Here is an 18,524-nt window from a genome sequence, read left to right on the forward strand (position 1 = left end):
AAATGGCTCACCTGGAGAAAGGAGTATACCAACAGCACCTGCTTTATAGGATTGCTGTGAGTACAATATCAGGTAATCTCTTTTCAGACATTGGGAAAAGCATTTAGATTGGTACTATCCAATATGAGAGCCTCTTGCTACATGTGACTGACTGTGAGCACCTGAAATGTGGCTGGTGTGACTGAGGAATTGAAATTTTAATTTAACTTAATTTATTTAAACTTTAAGCTGAAGCAGTCTAACATATTTTTCCATTAAACACAACTTTATCATTTTAGGATGGACTACATTTCACTTTAACATTTCACTTTAACTGTTATATCACATAAAAAGGGGTCAGAATCTTTTGGGCCAGATAGTAAATATTTTCAACTTTGTGAGCCATATGGTCTCTGCCACAACTACTCAACTTTGTGCTGTTGCAATGTGAAAGTACCCATGGACAGTATGTACACAAATGAACGTGGCTGTGTTCCAGTAAAGCTTTATTTATGGTCATGTGTCATGAAATCTTATTTTTCTTTTGACTTTTTTTCCCAAACACTACAAATTGTAAAAACCATTCTTAACTCACCAGTTGTACAGAAACAAGCAGTGGGCTGGATTTGGTTGATAAGTATATACCCAACATAAATGAATTCATGGCCATCAGAAAACATTTAGCATAATGTTTACAGCACCTTTATTCGTAATGGCCCCAAACTAGAAATAACCCAAATGGTCACCATAGGAGAATGGATAAAACTATTTTAGTACATTCATAAAATGGATCAGCAATGAAAAAGAATGAACTATAACCTCACACAATGGGGTGGATGATGGTTACTGGAAGAATGCTAAGTGAAAGAAGCTAGTCACAAGGATAAATACCACATGATCCCATTGACATCAAGCTCTGTAATGGCCAAGGTAATCTGTGGGTTTAGAACGTAGAACAGTGGTTGCCAGGTGGGATGAGGGAGGGGATTAACTGGAAAGGGACCTGAAGGAAAATTCTCTGTGATGGAAATGTTATATCTTACTCTGGGTGTTGGTTACATGCACATATACATTTGTGAAAACTCTTGAGATGCTTTACTTAAGATCTATATAAATTATCCCCCCGTACAAAATGCCTTTTACAGAGTGAAAAAAATTAGTTGCTGACCTTTAACATTATGTTTCTTAATGAAGTCCAGATTTCTGGCCACAGTGGTCCAGCCATCAAGTAGAGCTGCCCTCTTCCAGTAGGGTAGCCAGTAGCCACACATAGCGTAAAAAGTGGTGTGTCTGAATGGAGATGTGCCATAAGGGGAAAATAAACACCAGAGTGTGAAGATTTTGTGTGAAAAAAGAATGCAAAATATCTCATTGATGCTTTTTTATGTTGATCACATGTTGAAATGATAATATTGGGTTAAAATATGTTATTAGAATTGAGTTCATCTCTTTCTTTTTTGCCTTTTAATGTGGCTACTATGAAAGTGTATGGCATGCATCATATGTCTGTCAGCCAGCACTGAACGCCTGTGAACTGTAGCTGCCATTTTCGACGGGCCGTGGGCCCTCTGCCTAGGCCCCCACTCTCTGTTGTCTAGATAATGAGGCTCAGTGTGGTTTGCCATTTATTGTTGCATTTATTCTTGCTTATTTTGTTGTAATGGGGTGAGGAAATTGAAGTGTTTATTTTATCTGTGTCTCTGTCAAACATGGAGAAACAAAAGATTTCTTCTGTGCCTTTCAGAGGCTCACTTGTTTAAAAAAGGGGGGGCATACTTTTCTTCATGGAAGTGAAGAATAGTCATTTATATTTGGCATATGAAGTGTGTCTATGTTGGAAGAATCCATCCTGAGATACCATTACGAAGCAAGTAGCTGCCCTTGTGGCTGCACTCATCATCTCCTCGGCCCCTGTCAGCATTTCAGTTCAACTCTCAATTTGTTTCTTGTGTGTTGATTTAATTTCATCTAATCAGGGAGAATGGTTCTCATCAACTACTACAGAGGGGCTTTCTCTTGTGACTACTTGGTATTCATCATTGCCTGAGAGAGAACTTTATCGATTAATTCTCCAACAAAGTCTCACTGCCTAATTTGGTGTATGTATGACTAAGACAAAACACTGAGAATGAAAATTTATAATCTAGAACTTTACCTTTCACTTTTGAAAGCTTACAGCCACGGAAGGGAAATGGCTCCTTTTGAAAGCTTACAGCCAGGGAAGGGAAATGGCTCCTTTCTGAACATTTTCAGTGGCAGGAGTATTATCATGAATAGTTATAATTCTGTGAAGTGAGAGATGTTTAAAACCACATGACCAAAAAAAGCACGAGAGAAATTCAGCTGTATTTTGTCTTTTGCTGTTTGTGGGCTGCCTGGGGGAGAGAGGTTCTTTCCCAGGCAAGCAGGAACGGTTTTGGAGAAAAGCCATCAGCCAGGGAGAGAGAATGTGTGAAGCCCTCGCATCCTGAAGGATGTCTGGGAGCTCTGTCTCAATCCTGGGGTAATAGTTGACGTTCATAATACCATGAGATCATGTTCTGTTGCTCCCTGGGGTTGTCGTTGAACCCCAGTAAAACACTGGTTAGGGAACTGATAAATGGTGAGCACTTGACCCTCCCCCCCGCCCCGAAGTACTTGGAAGTTGACTCATCCTCTAGTGGGCAGACCAGGGAGCAAACTGTTTTATGTGATCTTGTTCTATCATTTTAGATCCTCTTTGCACACCGAGCTGAAACAAATACTTTCTGAGAACAGAGCCATAGGATTCGCTTGTATTTCATTTACTAAGAATCTGGATTTTCTTTTCTTTTGCCGTTTTTCTTTGAAGTCCATTCCTGCCTTGGGTGTTGGATTGCTGCCTGAGGTTGGAAAACATTAAAACATAAAAAATGGTGGCCATCCCCTCTTTAGAGGAGAGTCTTGCTTTACTTTTCCAGATTGGTGATTCTATTTAGGTCTTTCAGGCTCTTGGCTGATTGATCATGCAGAGATTTGTCATATTGGCTGCTTCTTTGAGTCAAATGTGGACATAGCAACTAAAAATAAACATGATGTGGATATTAGAGAACCAGGGGCCGCCTTTGCCTGGGGAGCTAGGATACTTGCTTGCTGTTGCTAAGATGTTTTCTGGCTTTAGCACAGCATCAGTCATTGGAAGTGCAGCTGCTGTGTTTTTGGAATGGAGCTGATGGAAGCACAAAAAGCACACTGATGAGTATTAGCCTGAACAATGCAGACAGATGCAAATCATTAGGTGTATTCCATAATATTATCCTCATTTTTGTAGTTCTTTGTGCTGTGTGGATTGTGTGTGATTTGCTGTGCTGAGAACTAGAAGTGAGCCAAAGCATCATTTCCATTTTCAGAACACTTTTTTCAGAATCTTGAATAAGTAAATAGACTGGACTGTTGCATCTCAGCTCTCTGTAGCATTGGGAGTGTGGCTAGTGGTTTTTTTTTTTTTTGGCTGGTGGTTTTAACAGTAGAATCTGGCCGGATGGTGGACTGATTTCTCTAACTTGATACCATTTTCCTTATATCAGCACACAAAGTTAACTGGAGATTGAGTGTGAAAATTCCTTAAGTAATTACATAGGAGGAAAAACTGTTCTTTCCAGTAAGTATGTCCTCGAACGATGCACCTTCCTGTAGGGCAGGAACACTGGGAACTGGTTACATGTGGACTCTGAAGCCAGATTGCTTGGGTTCAAACCCAGGTTCTACCGCAGACTAGCTGTGTGACTTTGGGGAATTTACTGAGCTTTTTTTGTGTCTGTTTCCACATCTGTAAAAGGAGGACCATGATAGTCTTATCTTATAGACTCATTGTGAGGTTTAAATGAGTTATTTGCAAATCCTTCCTGTAGTGCCTGGCACGTAATAAGTGTTGTCTCTTTTCCCTGCTGCCATTTGTCATGTCTGATTGTGTTTCTGCAATGCCACATCTTTTTTCATGGTGCCGAACTAAAGGATGAAGCGGGAGATTGGTCCAAAGCCTGAATTTGTTCTGCAAAGATTTGGCAACATTTAAAACTGTTAAGCAAGAATACCTCAGTACAACGCTAGCATTTTTTTTTCTATGATGACAGTATTATAGGAGTCTTCATTGTGTCTAAGTCAAAATTTAATCTATATTTAGCACTCTGGAATTTTACCTCAAAAATGATCCATCTTTTGACTGTTGAGTTCCCCTTTTTGCAAAGTTTAAAAATAAAGTCTCATTTGAAGTTCTCTGATTTTGGTCCTAAAGAATTGCCTCTGCCTCGCTTTGTGATGTCAAAGAATGATGGTGAAATACGATTTGGGAACTCGGTTGAGCTGCATGGAACTAAGGTTCAGATTCCATATTTAACCACGGAAAAAAATTCCTTCAAAAGAATGGACGATGGGGATAAACAGGTAAGCAGTCTGATCAGGCCTGTCTGTTTGAATCTGACCATGAAACTTCACGTAGTAGTGCCTCATGCCTGCCATCAGGCTTCCAGCACATTTCACCATCTGGGACACAATTACAGACTTGGAAGGAAGCCAGTAAAGTCTTCTTATAGAAAAAAAGATGGACACAAAGCCTACTATATAGGAATTACCATGATCCCACCCATGGGTTCTTTAGAACCGACTTTACTTAGAAGTTTGTCTAAAATAAGGCTACTGATTTAGCACAATTATTTGGTTTCTCTAGGTCAGTGGTTTTCCAAATGGGTTCTTTGAAATTTAACTTTCAGGAGTTTTTAATAGGTTCTCTCCACAAAGAAATCCAGAGAAAAAGTTTCTCTGGTTAATAAATGTTTGGAGAATGCAGTTTCATCTCCCATTCTTGGGGGAAAGACTAAATCCCTAGTTTTGAAGATTCGTAGTGCACATTAGCACATTAAAGGCCCTGAGAAGTCCTGCAGTAAAGAGACCTGGAGGTCTGCATTCACTAAACTTCTTTCACCTGGGAATCTTTTCTTGGGGAGCATGTTTGGGATGCCATCTTGGGAAATGCTGCCATTACACATCTAGCAGGTTAGGAACAGGAAGAGGGGGGATGGAATTTTAAAATTAGACTGCTAATTGCAATAGTCAGATGGTGATTGACAGAGACAAAAGCACGAAAGTCCAGAAGAGTAGGCCTATCAAGAAGAGGCAAATAGTTTTACACATTAGTAAACCCTGTTGGCATCATGGTACAGTTCATAAAGGTACTGAATCATGCAAAAAAGTCAAATTGTATTCAATAGAGTGTCTATAAGGCAAAAAAATGTGTGTGTTTTAGGAAGACTTGAATCAAAATGTTTTTAAAATGAGAATAAGATTAAAGGATTAAGTTTCAGCTATACGGAAAGTTTAACTTACATGGCTCACCTTGATGATGCTGGATATATGAGGTGTTGCTGCAGAAATGTTATCTTTATGGTTGTGAGGTATAGCACATCCTGTACTACATGTACTATATGCTTTCCACATGTGGATGTTCTCGTAATTCTGACAGATTTTAAACTAATTCTTCAGGGATATAAAAAAGGTGGGGAGGGCATAGGAATTTTCAGTCCCTTTTCTTTGGCATGTTTTCCTGCCTGTAGTTGGAGAGGAACTAGGACCCACTGTCCCATGATGGTTGACACCTTGGGAAATGTCCAGGCCCAGGCCCTGGCTGCTGAATTAGGACCAGCCTTACGTGCCAGGCTGGGTTTAGGTTTATGCTCCACCCCCTCACCCCCATCCCCAATCTGTGGGTGTGAGCTCATGCTTCAAAGCAAATACATTTTCCTTTTTTTTTTAAAGAAGAGTATTTGATCAGTATCTTAGATTGGATATTTCCCTTTAGATTAAGCTACCTATATAACCCCTGTATTAATAAAAAGTACTGCTTACTTGTTACTTGGGTACTTCATAGTTACTGGTCTATGGATACTGTTAAAAAAAGAAAAAAAAAAAGAGGAGGAAACCAAGCAGCGGAGTGTGTTTCCTTACCTTACCTCAAGTCCTACATCAAGTTTATATTATAGCTGAGATTCGAATGTGACTTGCTAAGGCTTCATCCTAATATTTAGGAATAGGCTGGTGGAAGTAGTTTACCCATAATGAATTCTTTTGCAATATCTCAGTGTAAAAAAAAATGTTGGCATTTTACTTTGGCATAGTAAGCTCCAAGAATATTTAGCATTAAACATTTTAAATACCATTAGTTAATATCTGCATTTGCTGAGAGATTTGATAGACGTAAATCCAGGAAATAGGAATCTTTATTAATGAAGGAAAATGGAATTTTTCCACAAAGAGCTGAAAATTGGGGGCTATGAATGTTATTTTACAGGATCATTGACTTTCATTTTCCAAAGGAACATGTTGTTGGAATGACTAAATGTCTCAGGCTTGTTTTAGTAATTTAGCTCACTGAGGACCGGCAAGCCTTTATTCTCTGGGAGACTTCTGAATCCTCAGACACTGCTTTTTAACCTTGCAGCATTTTTAGAAAGCATCTCCCCCCATTTGTCAATTCGGCCAGGTCACTACCAGTAGAGTTGTGTTATGTTTCATGACTGCAGCCAGAACCCCAAGCTTCTGGAGGAGTCACTTCTGAACTCTGCTCTGGTTCTTTGAAGCAGGAAGCACAGTCTCCCACGATGTCACCCCTCGCCTCCCCTCCTTCTTCCCCGCTTCATTACCAGAGGGTGCCCTTGAGCCATGGCTACAGCAAACTGCGGAGCGGCGCTGAACAGATGCATCCAGGTAAGAGGAAGTCTGGGGGCCAGGTGTCCCTGGCAATGTCGTAGAGACTCCTTACTCTACCAGGCAACACTACCACCAGCTGCTTAATTTCCTGATTTCATTACCTTTGTCTTTGGAAACATGGCTCAGTTTAATTTTATATTCTCAAACAAGGTTTCTTTTTAATAAAATTAAATATGTCTTTAATAATGCTTTGTCTCCTGTTCTATAAACTAGTTCATCTTTAGACTTGTAAATAGCTATTTAATCCTTCATATACAGAAACAATATGCTGTTTGTATATTTTTTGAATTGTTATTTCTTTTTGCAAACATACCAAATATATTCATATAAAAACTGCCTTTTTGAAATGTCTTAAAGTATATACAAAAGCAGATGAGTCTATTCAACCTTTGGAGATTGATCACATAAATGAAAATATTTAGCTCTTGTGTTTTGGAATCAGTAAAAGGTAAACACCAGGGGAAGCATTCTGCTGAGAAATGGGTAAAGTGCACAGTGTGGGGCTGCCTGCCTTCTCACACTGATGCTCTGCTGGCCCTTTGAGTGGTAAAATCTGTTGGTTGCTTCTGAGGATGACTTGCAGAGTTGGCTGCCCAGGCTGCAAGGCATAAAGCTCCATAAATTCACTGCAGCATCTTGCCCTCCTGGGGTTCAGGTTCCCAGTTTAAAATATGACTAATTAAAGGTATTCCAAAATTGCATATCCATAATTCCCTTCTTTTAAAATTTTGTGGGCTGTAGCTGAAAACGAACCATTTTCTGCAGGTTTTTGCTGCACTGAAAATAGTGGTGACTCCCAGAGGGGCACAGAAATAAAAATGTGTGCAAGAATGCACTAAAGAGAAGCTATAACCTTGCAGAGAGAGGCAGGTGTGGTATAATGGAAATGTCTTTTGATTGGATTCGGAAGATAGGGGTCTACGTGACTCTAGCTCTGTGTCCCTGGGCAAGCCATTTGACTTCTCTGAACCATAATTTCCTCTCTTTTTCTAAAATGTGGACAGTAGTATTCTGTAGGGTGTTGTGAGGATTAAGTGAAAACAAGAGTATAAAATCTATTTGGAAATTAAGTTCTATGCATATGCATGGTGATGTTAATGGACAGCAACCAAAAATAATCACTTTTGTGCAACTTGAATGTCCCGTTGATGTGTGAAACTAAACTGGGTTGAGAATTCTTTATTTTCCTCTCATAGTTTCCCCTCCCTGACTTCCTCATTTTTAGAAGTATGATTTTCTGATTTCTAATCTTGTCTGGGCTTGGAAGTCGGAGGCCTGTGCCTAGCATGGTGCCTGTTTCTTTGTTGTATGATTCACAGGTGAGTCCTTTATTTTTTGTTCTACTAAGCCATCCTATCACCAGTTCTACCCTGTCTTTCTTGATATTCCCACTGGAGTTAAGGCCAGGCTTCTCCAAAAATGACCCCCGACATGGCTGAGCCTTTTTTCAAGCCTTACTGATGAGGTTCATCTGACTCTTCCAAGGAAAGGACCTGGTAGGTCAGGGACCAAAGCCAAGGGCCAGATGGCTTCCTCCCATCCTTGTCTCTTCTGGGCAGTGGAAGCTCCCTCTCTCCTATAGGAAGCAGAGGCACCTTCCCTGGGAAAGATCATGACTGGCAGCACCCAACCGTGTTACAGTTTACAGTGTTTAACATCTTTCAGCACAGAGCAGTTGGTATTAAGGGTGTAAGTAAGTGTTCCATCAAAAAGGATTGATTGAAGAAATCCTACTTGTCGGAAGCAAACACCTACCTACCAGCTGAGGCTTACTTTTTAAGATTTGAATTATGTGCTTTCTATGTATGTCTCCTCTTCAGTTTTTGTATTTTTTTAATCCATTCTTTGCAGATTCTGAAAATCCACATAATGGTTAGCCAGGCAATAATTTTGAGGTTTTAATGTGTTTTGATGTATTTTAGTGTGTCATCATGTTGTGTTCCAGTTACTTGGAAGAAATTTTAAAAAGCGGATGTGAGCCCAAGAGTGGTTGGTTGTTCTTGATGTGCTATTGTACCCTCTTTATTTTAAAAGCATTAAACTCTGCCAAACTTGACACCATAAAAGGCCACTCTGCTCTCCCCCTAGTTTTGTTTATAAATAAGCTACAGATAGAATGCATTATACATATTTATATACTTTCAAACCTTGAACTGTTAACCAACAGAGTTCAGAAGTGGTTTTCAAGTTGGGCGAAAATTTCTCTTCTCGGTTGGAGTTGAACACTACCCCTGGTTTTGTTTGATTGTCTCCCTACCACGTGGGCCAGGTCATTAGTAAGGGTTCTGGGAAATAAAAGATGGAGTAAAAAATGCATTTTTTTTTGGTGGCTAAAAGTTTTTTTTTTTTTTTTTTATTAAATTCAGTTTTATTGAAATACATTTGCACACCATACAATCATCCATGGTATACAATCCACTGTCTACAGTATGATAACATAGTTATGCGTTCATCACCACACTCTATCTCTGAACATTTTCCTTACATCAGAAAGACCCAGAACAAGAATAAAAAATAAAAGTGAAAAAAGAACACCCAAATCATCCCCCCATCCCACCCCATTTGTCCTTTAGTTTTTATCCCCATTTTTCTACTCATCCATACACTAGATAAAGGGGGTGTGATCCACAAGGTCTTCACAATCACACTGGGTGGCTAAAAGTTTTTAAAGACAGAAAAATTATTTTTAAATGGCTTGGTTATTGAATACTAAAATAATAAATATAAAATACATCTATTACTTTTTGTTTTTTTCTCTACTTGTTTCTATATTCTGTCCAATAAGGAAAAGAAGCCTGGCTGTTTTATTTGCATAGAAGTGCCATTCATTCTTTCCAAAATAAGAAATAATGTTTCTTAGTTTTCTTGGTTTTTGGGGGCATGGATGATGAAAGGATGACTTTTAAACAGGTAGGTATGTATAGAATTTCCCTTGTAGTTAGAATCTGAACACTTAACGGCACTTTTCTAGCTGCTCTTGTTGTTCTCTATCCCTATTTAGGTTCTCACCATTCTACCCTCCCAATTTATTCCTAATCCTGAACTGATGTAAATGTTTTACTGCCTTATCTTGAATTCGTTGAATGTCTTCAGATTGTTCAGTTAAGTTGTGCCCACGTGCATCAAACGTTGTCTGTCCTAGGTGACCATCTGAGCATATACTCTAACTCCTTTTCCACTTCTTCCCTGAAATGCAGATGCTGCATCAGTTTGAGTGTGAAGTCATTATTTTGGGGTGGAATCTTTGGATACCATGTTGACTTTCCCTCCTGCCGTTTCAGCTCCTTATGAAGCTAGACAGCCTCTTGCGCAGCCTGAGGGACCCTCATCAGGGGGTCCTGGAGCCAAGCCCCCTCGTCTTCAGGCTTCCCTTATCCGGGTAAGTGATGTTGTGGGGGTTTATATCAGTGGGTGAGTGGAGACAAGCTTTGGACTTTGGGGACATGGCTTTTTGATGGGCCCTCTTTTTTTAATGCAAGAAAGATCTAAAACTGTCTCCTTATGCATATATTGCGCTTCTTGTTGTGTTGCTTGTATAGTTTCCTAAATCTTTTTTGTGTATGTTCCTACCCCTTCTCCGTGTCTCTAGAATAAAGCAGATTCGTTCTTGGTCTTTGGTATGTCTAAAGTGCACTTTTGTCAGGAGAGCTTTACTTTACTTTTTCTAAAACAGCCCATCTTGTCTCTGCATTATATTTTCTGATTACTTGTTCAGTGCATAGTTAATCGTTTTCCATTTCTCTTGTGCCTTCAACTAGGTCATGAGCTTTTGGAAGGTAGAGGTAGCTCTCCTTTATGCTCTCTCTTGGTGCTTAATTCAGTGCTATTTGAAGAGCAGCTGTTTTACGAGTGGCAGCAACTACTGTTTCCTATATGTAGTAGATGCAAAAAAAATGTTATGACAAATGTTCAGCACAATAGCTCATTTTCTCCTGGCTACACCGCAGCTTAGAAAATTCCAGCATTCCTTTTTCCAGTGTTTTCATTTGTATAAAGAGCTCTTACTTTCTGTGTGTCTGCACCTATTATCTTAGGTAGCATCTCTGCGTACTGTGCTGAGTATTATTTTCAAAGAAGGGAGTGTGTGCTTGTGTATGAGTGTGTTATGTGCAAGAGAGAAATTACCAAAAAATTGGGTTCACTGGTTGACATTAAAGACTGGAGGAAGTGGGGTGGTTTGTATAGAGTTTCACCTGCACATCTTAGGAAGAAGGATCATTTATGCACAGGCACTTCTCAAAATAGGAAGGTGATGTCAGACACTGCCATAAAGAAGTGGGATGGTGGTCTGGAACAGAATAAACAAAGTCTGAAGAAGGTTCTGATGTTTCCTGAGTACCCTGTGGGAATAAAGCACTGTGTTAGACCTTGTGCAGAACTTTATCTTTTGAAATTCTACTCTGTACAGATCACTTTCTATAAGAAAATAATTAACCAAGTGCTGTGAATCTGTATTTAGTGCTTTCTATAACCATGGGATCTAGGTACTACTATATTTATTTTAATAGATAAGTTAACTGTGATTCAGAGAGGTCAAGCAACTGATTTAAGGTTTCACAACTAGTAAGTGACAGAGCCAGGATTTGAACCTAGGCCTTGTCCAAGGTCAAAACCTATGCTCTTAACCTGCACACTAATGCTCATAGCAGCATTATTCACAATAGCCACAAGGTAGAAACAACCCAAGTATCCATCGACAAATGAAGAGATAAACAAAATGCGGTCTAGCCATACAGTGGAATACTGTTCAGCCATAAAAAGGAATGAGGTTCTGATACCTTCATTCCTTCGTAGATGAACCTTGAAAACATTGAGCTTCAGACACAAAAGGACAAATGTATGTTTCACTGATATGAAATACCTAGAATAAGGAAATTCATAGAGGCAGTAAGTGCTTTAGGGGTTACAGGGGTGATAGGGGAGGAGCAATGGGGCATAATTGCTTAAGGGGTACAGAATTTCTGTTTTGGGTGATGAAAATGGTTTAGTAATGGAAGGTAGTACAACATTGTAAAAGTAATTAAACACTTAAAATGAGTAAAATGGTGAATGTTATGTTATATATATACGTATGTTATCATAGTTTAAAAAAGTCCTGTGCTCTTAAATACTTCGTTATACATTAGAGTCACATATTAAAAGAATAGGTTTTAGAGTTGTTGCATAAACAAAAGGTTGGGTGTTACTAAAATATTTTTGAAAATCCCTTATTGGTACCACATTGGAGAACCACGGTGCTGTTGTTTCCTAGCATGGCTCAGTTTTCCCCCCAAGTTGGAACAGACAACTGTTTCTTCAGCTGAGCCCCAGATGTAGTAGTTGGCTGAGTTTAGAGATCTTGTGGTGCAAAATTATGCATCTTTAAACAAGAGGATTACACCAATTATAGAATGATGGTTACATTAAGGAAAGTATTTGGAGGCACTGGAGTTCATCCCCCAAATCTCTAGGGTGTAGCTGAAGAGTATGTTCTGGTGCGGAAGAGATCAAGTCCTTAATACTTAGCATGATGGACAAATAAGCAGTCAGTCATGAACTTGCAGGTAGTAGGATTGGGCTCACTGGACCCTGTCTCCCTAGCCCTGTGGGTGAGATGGCCTGGATTTGGTGCCCTCTGACTTTTTTTCTAACCTGTAGGTCCCTTTTTCTGCTAATAAACATGCTTCTTGAGCCCTTCATTCAATTAATGTTTAGTAAACACCTGTTAAGCAGCGGGTACAATGTTGAAGATACAAAAATGAGGTATAGCACTTCCATCCCTGCCCTCACAGAGCTTACAGGCTACTGGAAGAGATATGGTCATTTAACCAAATCATCACAGGGTAAATATATAATTATGACATGTGATGTGAACGAAAAGTACCCTGTGCTTTGAGGATGAAAAATCGAGGGGGGGGGCATGACCTAGCCTTGGTGGGCAGGGGGTTATCAAGGAAAGCCTCTGGGAGGAATAATGTTTGAGTTGAAATATGGAGGATACATAGGTGTTAACCAGATGAGGGATGGGAATGGGAGGAGTAGGTGAGAAGATAACTCAGCAGAGGGAACTGCATATTCAAAAGACTCCATCTGCTTAGCACTCTATACATGTCATCTCTTTAAATGCTCACAGCTATCTTATGATGTAATTATTGCTATTGTCCCATTTTTTGGGTCAGATGACAAAATCTGAGGTTTAAAGGTGTTATTTAATTTGCCCAAGGTCACAGCTAGGAAGTGACAGGGTTGGAATTCAAACACTGGACACGATTCCTCTGGCTCAGGAAGCTCATGGATAGTGAGTCCATCTGTAGAGATTTGGAGCCCTGGAAGAGAAACTGGCTTTGAGGGTGTTGGGGAGAGATCATGAGTTCAGTGTAGGGTGTTTGGATTTGAGTTTTTGAGATAGCCAAGAGGAGGTTTCAAAGAGGTGGTCTGGAGCTTTGGGGGAGAGCCGGGGCTGGACATAGGTACTTGGCAGCCATCGGCCATTAGAAGGTGTTATGCTACAGTGCAGAGAAGACCAGACAGATTCCCTCCCAGGCCCAGCCGACCTCTGTGTGACCCTGGGCAAGTTCCTTCTCTTTTCTGTAACATGAACAACTTGGAATGGATTTAACAGTCCATTGTGATGATGTACAACAGTCCGAATCTCTTCCTGTTTGTTCGGCACTAGTAGAGGTGGTGCCCTCCCTCCCTTGCTCCTGTTTGGAGTGTGGTCTTCTGTTTGAGAAAGCAAAGGACCTTTCTCGGGGCAGCAGTCTGTGGTTTTTATGGCTGATGTGTTCTTCTTTCTTCTGTTTTTAGGTTTCCTTCTTATGCTTATCAACTTGGTTTGGCTGGACTCCACATTCCAGAAAGCAAAATGCCAACCCAAATGAGTCATGTTAGTGAAGGTTGTTGGTGGCAGGAGATTAATATTTATTGGGTACGATGCAAGGCTAAACAGGGAACTAATCCCCCTCATGTTGCCATGTTCACATGATGATGGCAACCTTCTCTCTCTCTTCCACCTTCCTCTATGGTCCTGTATTCAAGTCCTTCCTGCCTGATTGGATGGCATGGGACAAGGCCTCTAGGTACTGGGGGCAGGCCGTGTGGGTCAGTGCTGTTTGTAGCTCACAGACTTGGCATTTTAGACGTGCTTATGCCAAATTCAGTGTTTTAACATTGGAATGATTGATTAGACTTTCTGATTAATATTTTAGAAATTTCAATTTTTTTCTTCAATGTGTTGACTTTTTTCCCCTCAGGATTTCAGATGCTAAGCATATCCTCTATTGATTGATGGTTGATAGTGGTTTGTAAAGAAATTATAAGACTTATTTCCTGCTTCATCTGTTATGATGTGTTTATAGGTCATTTTGCAGTTTATTTTTCAAAAATTTTTCTAAACGTCTAGAATATGTAGTCATTTGTAATTTTACTGGCATAGGATTTAGAATGGTACCTTCTGTTCTCACCATTGAAATGCCCTCATCTTTTGGTATCCACGAGGCCATACTGTCTGGGTTTTCCTCCTGCTTCTGTGGCTCTCCCTTCCTAATCTCCTCTGCCCGTTCTCCTTCCTCAGTCTGTCCCTCACATGTTGGTGATCCCCAGGCCTGCTTCTCCCTCTACTTATTCTTTAACTGCATGGAGGATGATGACCACATATCTCCATCTGCCAAACATTTTTATTTGAATGTCCCACTGTCACCTTAAGCTGACATAACTTTTCTACAAAGCTGGCCTTCCCCCTTCTGTTCCTGGCTCTGTCCTTCATCAGCACAGGCCAGGATCCTGGTCACTGTTGTGGACTCCTCTCTCACCCCCATGCCTGTTCAGTCTCTTTTAAGTCTTGCCGTTTCACTTTCTAAATAACTCTTCTATCTGTCCATCCCTCTGCACCTCCTCAGTCCAGGCCGTTATCCTTGTTATATATTATATTATGTGTTATCTGTTATGTCAACCTCCAACTCTTTCTTCTTGCTTTCTCTCTTGCCCTCTTCAAATCCATTTTTCTCATGGTGGACAAAAAAAAACCATTTAAAAACTCACCGACCTTACGGCTTCTTACACACCGGGATGGCTATGAATGGTGCAGTCACTGTGGAAAACAAGTTTTCAGTTACTCAGAAAATTAAGCATTAAATTACCATATGGCCCAGAAATTCCATTCCTAGATGTATACTCAAAAGAATTTTTAAAAAGGGGTCAACAGATACTTGTACAGTGATAGTCATAGCATCAGTTTAACATTAGCCAAAAGGTTGAAACAAACCAAGTTGTCCAACAGAGGAATGCATAAACAGAATGTATCTGTACAATGGAATATTTTTCAGCCACAAAAAGGAATGAAATTTTTACACATGCTCAACTTTGAAAGCATTACGATAAATGAAATAAGCCATATACAGAATGGCAAATATTGTAGGATACCACTTATATGAAGTATCTGTGTTAGGCAAATTTATAGAGACAGAAAGTAGATTTACGGTTTCCAGGGGGTGGAAGAGGGGAGAATGGAAAGTCATTGCTTAATGGGCACAGAGTTTCTGTTTGGTGTGAGGGAAAAGTTTGGTAATGGATAGTGGTGATGGTTGCACAACTTTGTTAGTGTAAGTAATGACAATGAACTGTACACCTAAAATGGTTATAATGGCAAATTTTATGTTTCGCATGTGTAGCACAACCCATTTTTTAAAAAAAATTGTTAGTGAGAAAGTAATGTATTTTTAGAGCATGTGTTGGAAGTAGGTGGAATTGAGTTCCAGTCCTGCCACGGGTATATAGCTGCAGGAAAAATTGTGAAAAAATATATATATTTTTTCAACTATTACACATTTGATAGAGATTTTTAGGAGGAATCAATTAGATAAATTAAATGAGCTGCTTCAAGTTAAGTACCTAAGTCTAAAAAACAAAAACAAAAAAACCAAAAACCAAAACCATCATGCTGCTGATCATCCTGCACTCCCCTGACGAGCCTTTCACCTGCTGCCATCGCTCTCAGCATATGATCCCGGGTCCTGAGCCTGGCTCCTGGGGCCCTTGGTGCTTCGGCCCTTGCTTACCTCTCCAGCCACCCAGTGTCTTGGCTTCTCTCCCTTGAGTCTCCGGCCATGCAGGGCTTCTGAGTGGTTCCCATATGGTCAGTGTGCTCTGGGTGGAGACCTTACTCTTCATCCCTGCTTTTGCCTATTTTGTTTTCTCTTTCATCTCAATTCATCTATGTGTTTTTCATTAACCCAAAGTGTGTTTTCTAAATATGCAATGTTTCCATTTTATCATTCTTTAAAAAATGGTTCATCACTCATTGTTCATTTATCTGTGAAACTCAGAGGAGTGAGAGTCGGACTGTTATTGGTTCCCCATCCCAGAGGCAACCACTGTGGCTTGTTTCTTTTATATCATTCCAGGAATGTTCTGTGTATATACAAGTAAATATAAGTGTTCTTGCATCTAATAAATGAAGTGTGTATTTCTGACTTTAGGGAGACAGGTTTGGCAAATCAAATATTCTTCTAGTCAGGTCTCAATATAAAAAAATCTTTGCTTTTAAACCAAAACACACCCACTTTTTGAACCCTAAACATACATGTGTTGTGATGTTTTCTTCTCTTCCTAGAGGGGAATGAACATAACAGGCTTCTAATCTTCTGGAGCAAATTCTTAATACTCACTACTCTTCTTACTTCAAAAATGAAATAATGACAAACAGAATTTAGAGATATCTATCACCTTGCCATTCTAATTCAGGGTTTTGGCTATATTTTTGGTAGAAGTTTTCTAATGAACAGGTAGGGGAGGAGGTGTTAGACATTACTAGCTAACCATCATATTAATTCTAGTCTGAAAAGTATTTCTTTAACTTAGTTGTCTCTTTGCCCCTTATTTTCACTCAATCTCATTTTCTTGCCGTGCCCCCTCCCCTGGATTTAACTTTGGGAATTTATGGCAGAGCATAGATGATCTCTGCTCCTTGGGGCCTTTTGGAAGGATTCTAAATAATAATAATAGTAATAATGAAAGCAGGTGTGTAGAGGATGGGGAAAGTAACAAATAGCCCAGAGACTCTGTTGGAGTGGCATTGGTATAAGTCAGGAGAGAATTGATGGGCACCACGAGTAAGTTGTACATTCTAAGAAAGAGTTTTCATGGGAAATGGAGGGAACAGTATCCTGGGAGCTGAAACGGCATTGAGAGAACTTTTTGTGGTAGGAAAGGTGTTTCAAGGACAGACCGGATCGGGATGCTGGGGGCATAAGGAGAGTGGAGAACAGAAATCGTGACTGAAAGGTTTGGATGGGATTGTGTGCATTGGGTGAGAGTTGAGGAATGAGAGACTTGGTGCTGTGAGGTTGGAAGAAGAGAGCTGTGGGTAAACCAGCGGGGCATAGGTTGTACTGCCTCAGCCACTTGGGTTCTCTTACCTGACCCTCAGCCCAGGGAAATGGATGATCCCACCACACATGGGCTCACAGGTGCTCCTTCAGAGTCAGGGAATCAATGACCTTGACCCTGGCGTCTTTCAGACTGCACTTTTTTTTCCAGTAGGGCCTCGGGCATTTTTTCATTCCTTCTTTTCGAATCTTTCCATCTCTCCTGTGAGAGCTGTGACCTTGCCCCTGTGAAGTACCCCTGTGGCTACTTCCATATAATGCCACTCCCATGTTTAATTCTTTCACTTTCCTGTACTACTCCTATCACAGTCAAACCCTCAGGCTGATGAGCCATCTGAAGAAAGATGCATAGATGTTCTTTTTGAGTGGCCTGAGGAAAATAAAACCTGAGGTGAAGAAGAAAGAACCGCTTAATGATGGTCTCTCTCCTCACATCCCCACAGCAAAAGAACTCTAAGTTTGGGTTGCTTGTTTCAGATTATACAGTAAACACCACAACTGTTATTTATTTATTTTTGGCTCATGGGTTGTGAGTTTTAAAATACTCTTGTTCTTCATAGTGATTAAAAATTTTAAATATATATGTCAAAAGTTCAAAAGATGCAGAATGGTACAGAGTGAAACATGTAACCATACCTGTTCCCCAGCCACCCAGTTCCCCATTCCAGAGGCAAGTAATAGTACCTATTTCTTTTGTGTCATTGAAGGAATTGTTTTATACATATGCAAGCAAATGTAGGTATTCTTATATAAAATCTCAAATATGATTATATAGAATTTATGTAAAATATATAGTTCTATCTTTTTACACATATGGTAGCATACTATACATCTGTTATGCACATTGCATTTTTAACTTAGCAATAAGCTTTAATGATATTCTATAGCAGTATATAAAGTACTTCCTTATTCTTTTGCTTTTTTACAAATGCATAATATTTCATTGTGTATACCTTCCATAAATTATTTAACTGGCTCCTTCTGATCAATATTTTGTACTTGCTGTTGTAGCATTGTTTGCACATATATATAGGATAAGTTCCTAGAAATGGAATTATTGGGTCAAAATGCCTATACGTTTGTAATTTTTGATCAAGATCTTCAAATTGGAGGTTGTACCAATTTACACAATTGCCCACAATGTATGAAAACGTCTTTTTCCCAATACCCTTGCAAACACAATGGGCTACAAACTTATGGATCTTTGCCAATCTGATAGGTGAAAAATGATATCTCAGTGTGGTTTTAATGAGCATTTCTCCATTTCTCTTTGTTAGTGAAGTGGGACATCTTAAGCTTAAGAAGCATTTGTATTTTCTTTTCTGTGAATTGCTTATTCATGTCCTATGACCTTTTTTCTTTTGGGTTATTGCTCTTTTCTTACTGGTTTGTCATTCCTCACAGTCTGAAATCAGAAGCTGGTATCTGTTTTCCTTTGGACAAGTCAGATACTGCTCCTTG

The 18,524-nt window shown here is 39.7% G+C and overlaps 1 protein-coding gene across 1 annotated transcript in view; it reads left to right on the top strand.

The window, feature by feature from the left end:
• LOC119523330 (ralBP1-associated Eps domain-containing protein 2-like) overlaps positions 1-18,524 on the top strand; it is a 237,802-nt gene that overhangs the window by 119,172 nt on the left and 100,106 nt on the right. The window contains exons 4-6 of the mRNA XM_037822099.1: positions 4,232-4,380; positions 6,513-6,696; positions 9,981-10,078. Of these exons, the coding sequence (XP_037678027.1) occupies positions 4,232-4,380; positions 6,513-6,696; positions 9,981-10,078 (431 nt within the window). The remainder of the gene's footprint in view (positions 1-4,231; positions 4,381-6,512; positions 6,697-9,980; positions 10,079-18,524) is intronic.

The sequence above is a fragment of the Choloepus didactylus genome, chromosome X (genome assembly GCF_015220235.1).
Source record: "Choloepus didactylus isolate mChoDid1 chromosome X, mChoDid1.pri, whole genome shotgun sequence".
In the NCBI taxonomy this organism is placed as follows: domain Eukaryota; kingdom Metazoa; phylum Chordata; class Mammalia; order Pilosa; family Megalonychidae; genus Choloepus; species Choloepus didactylus.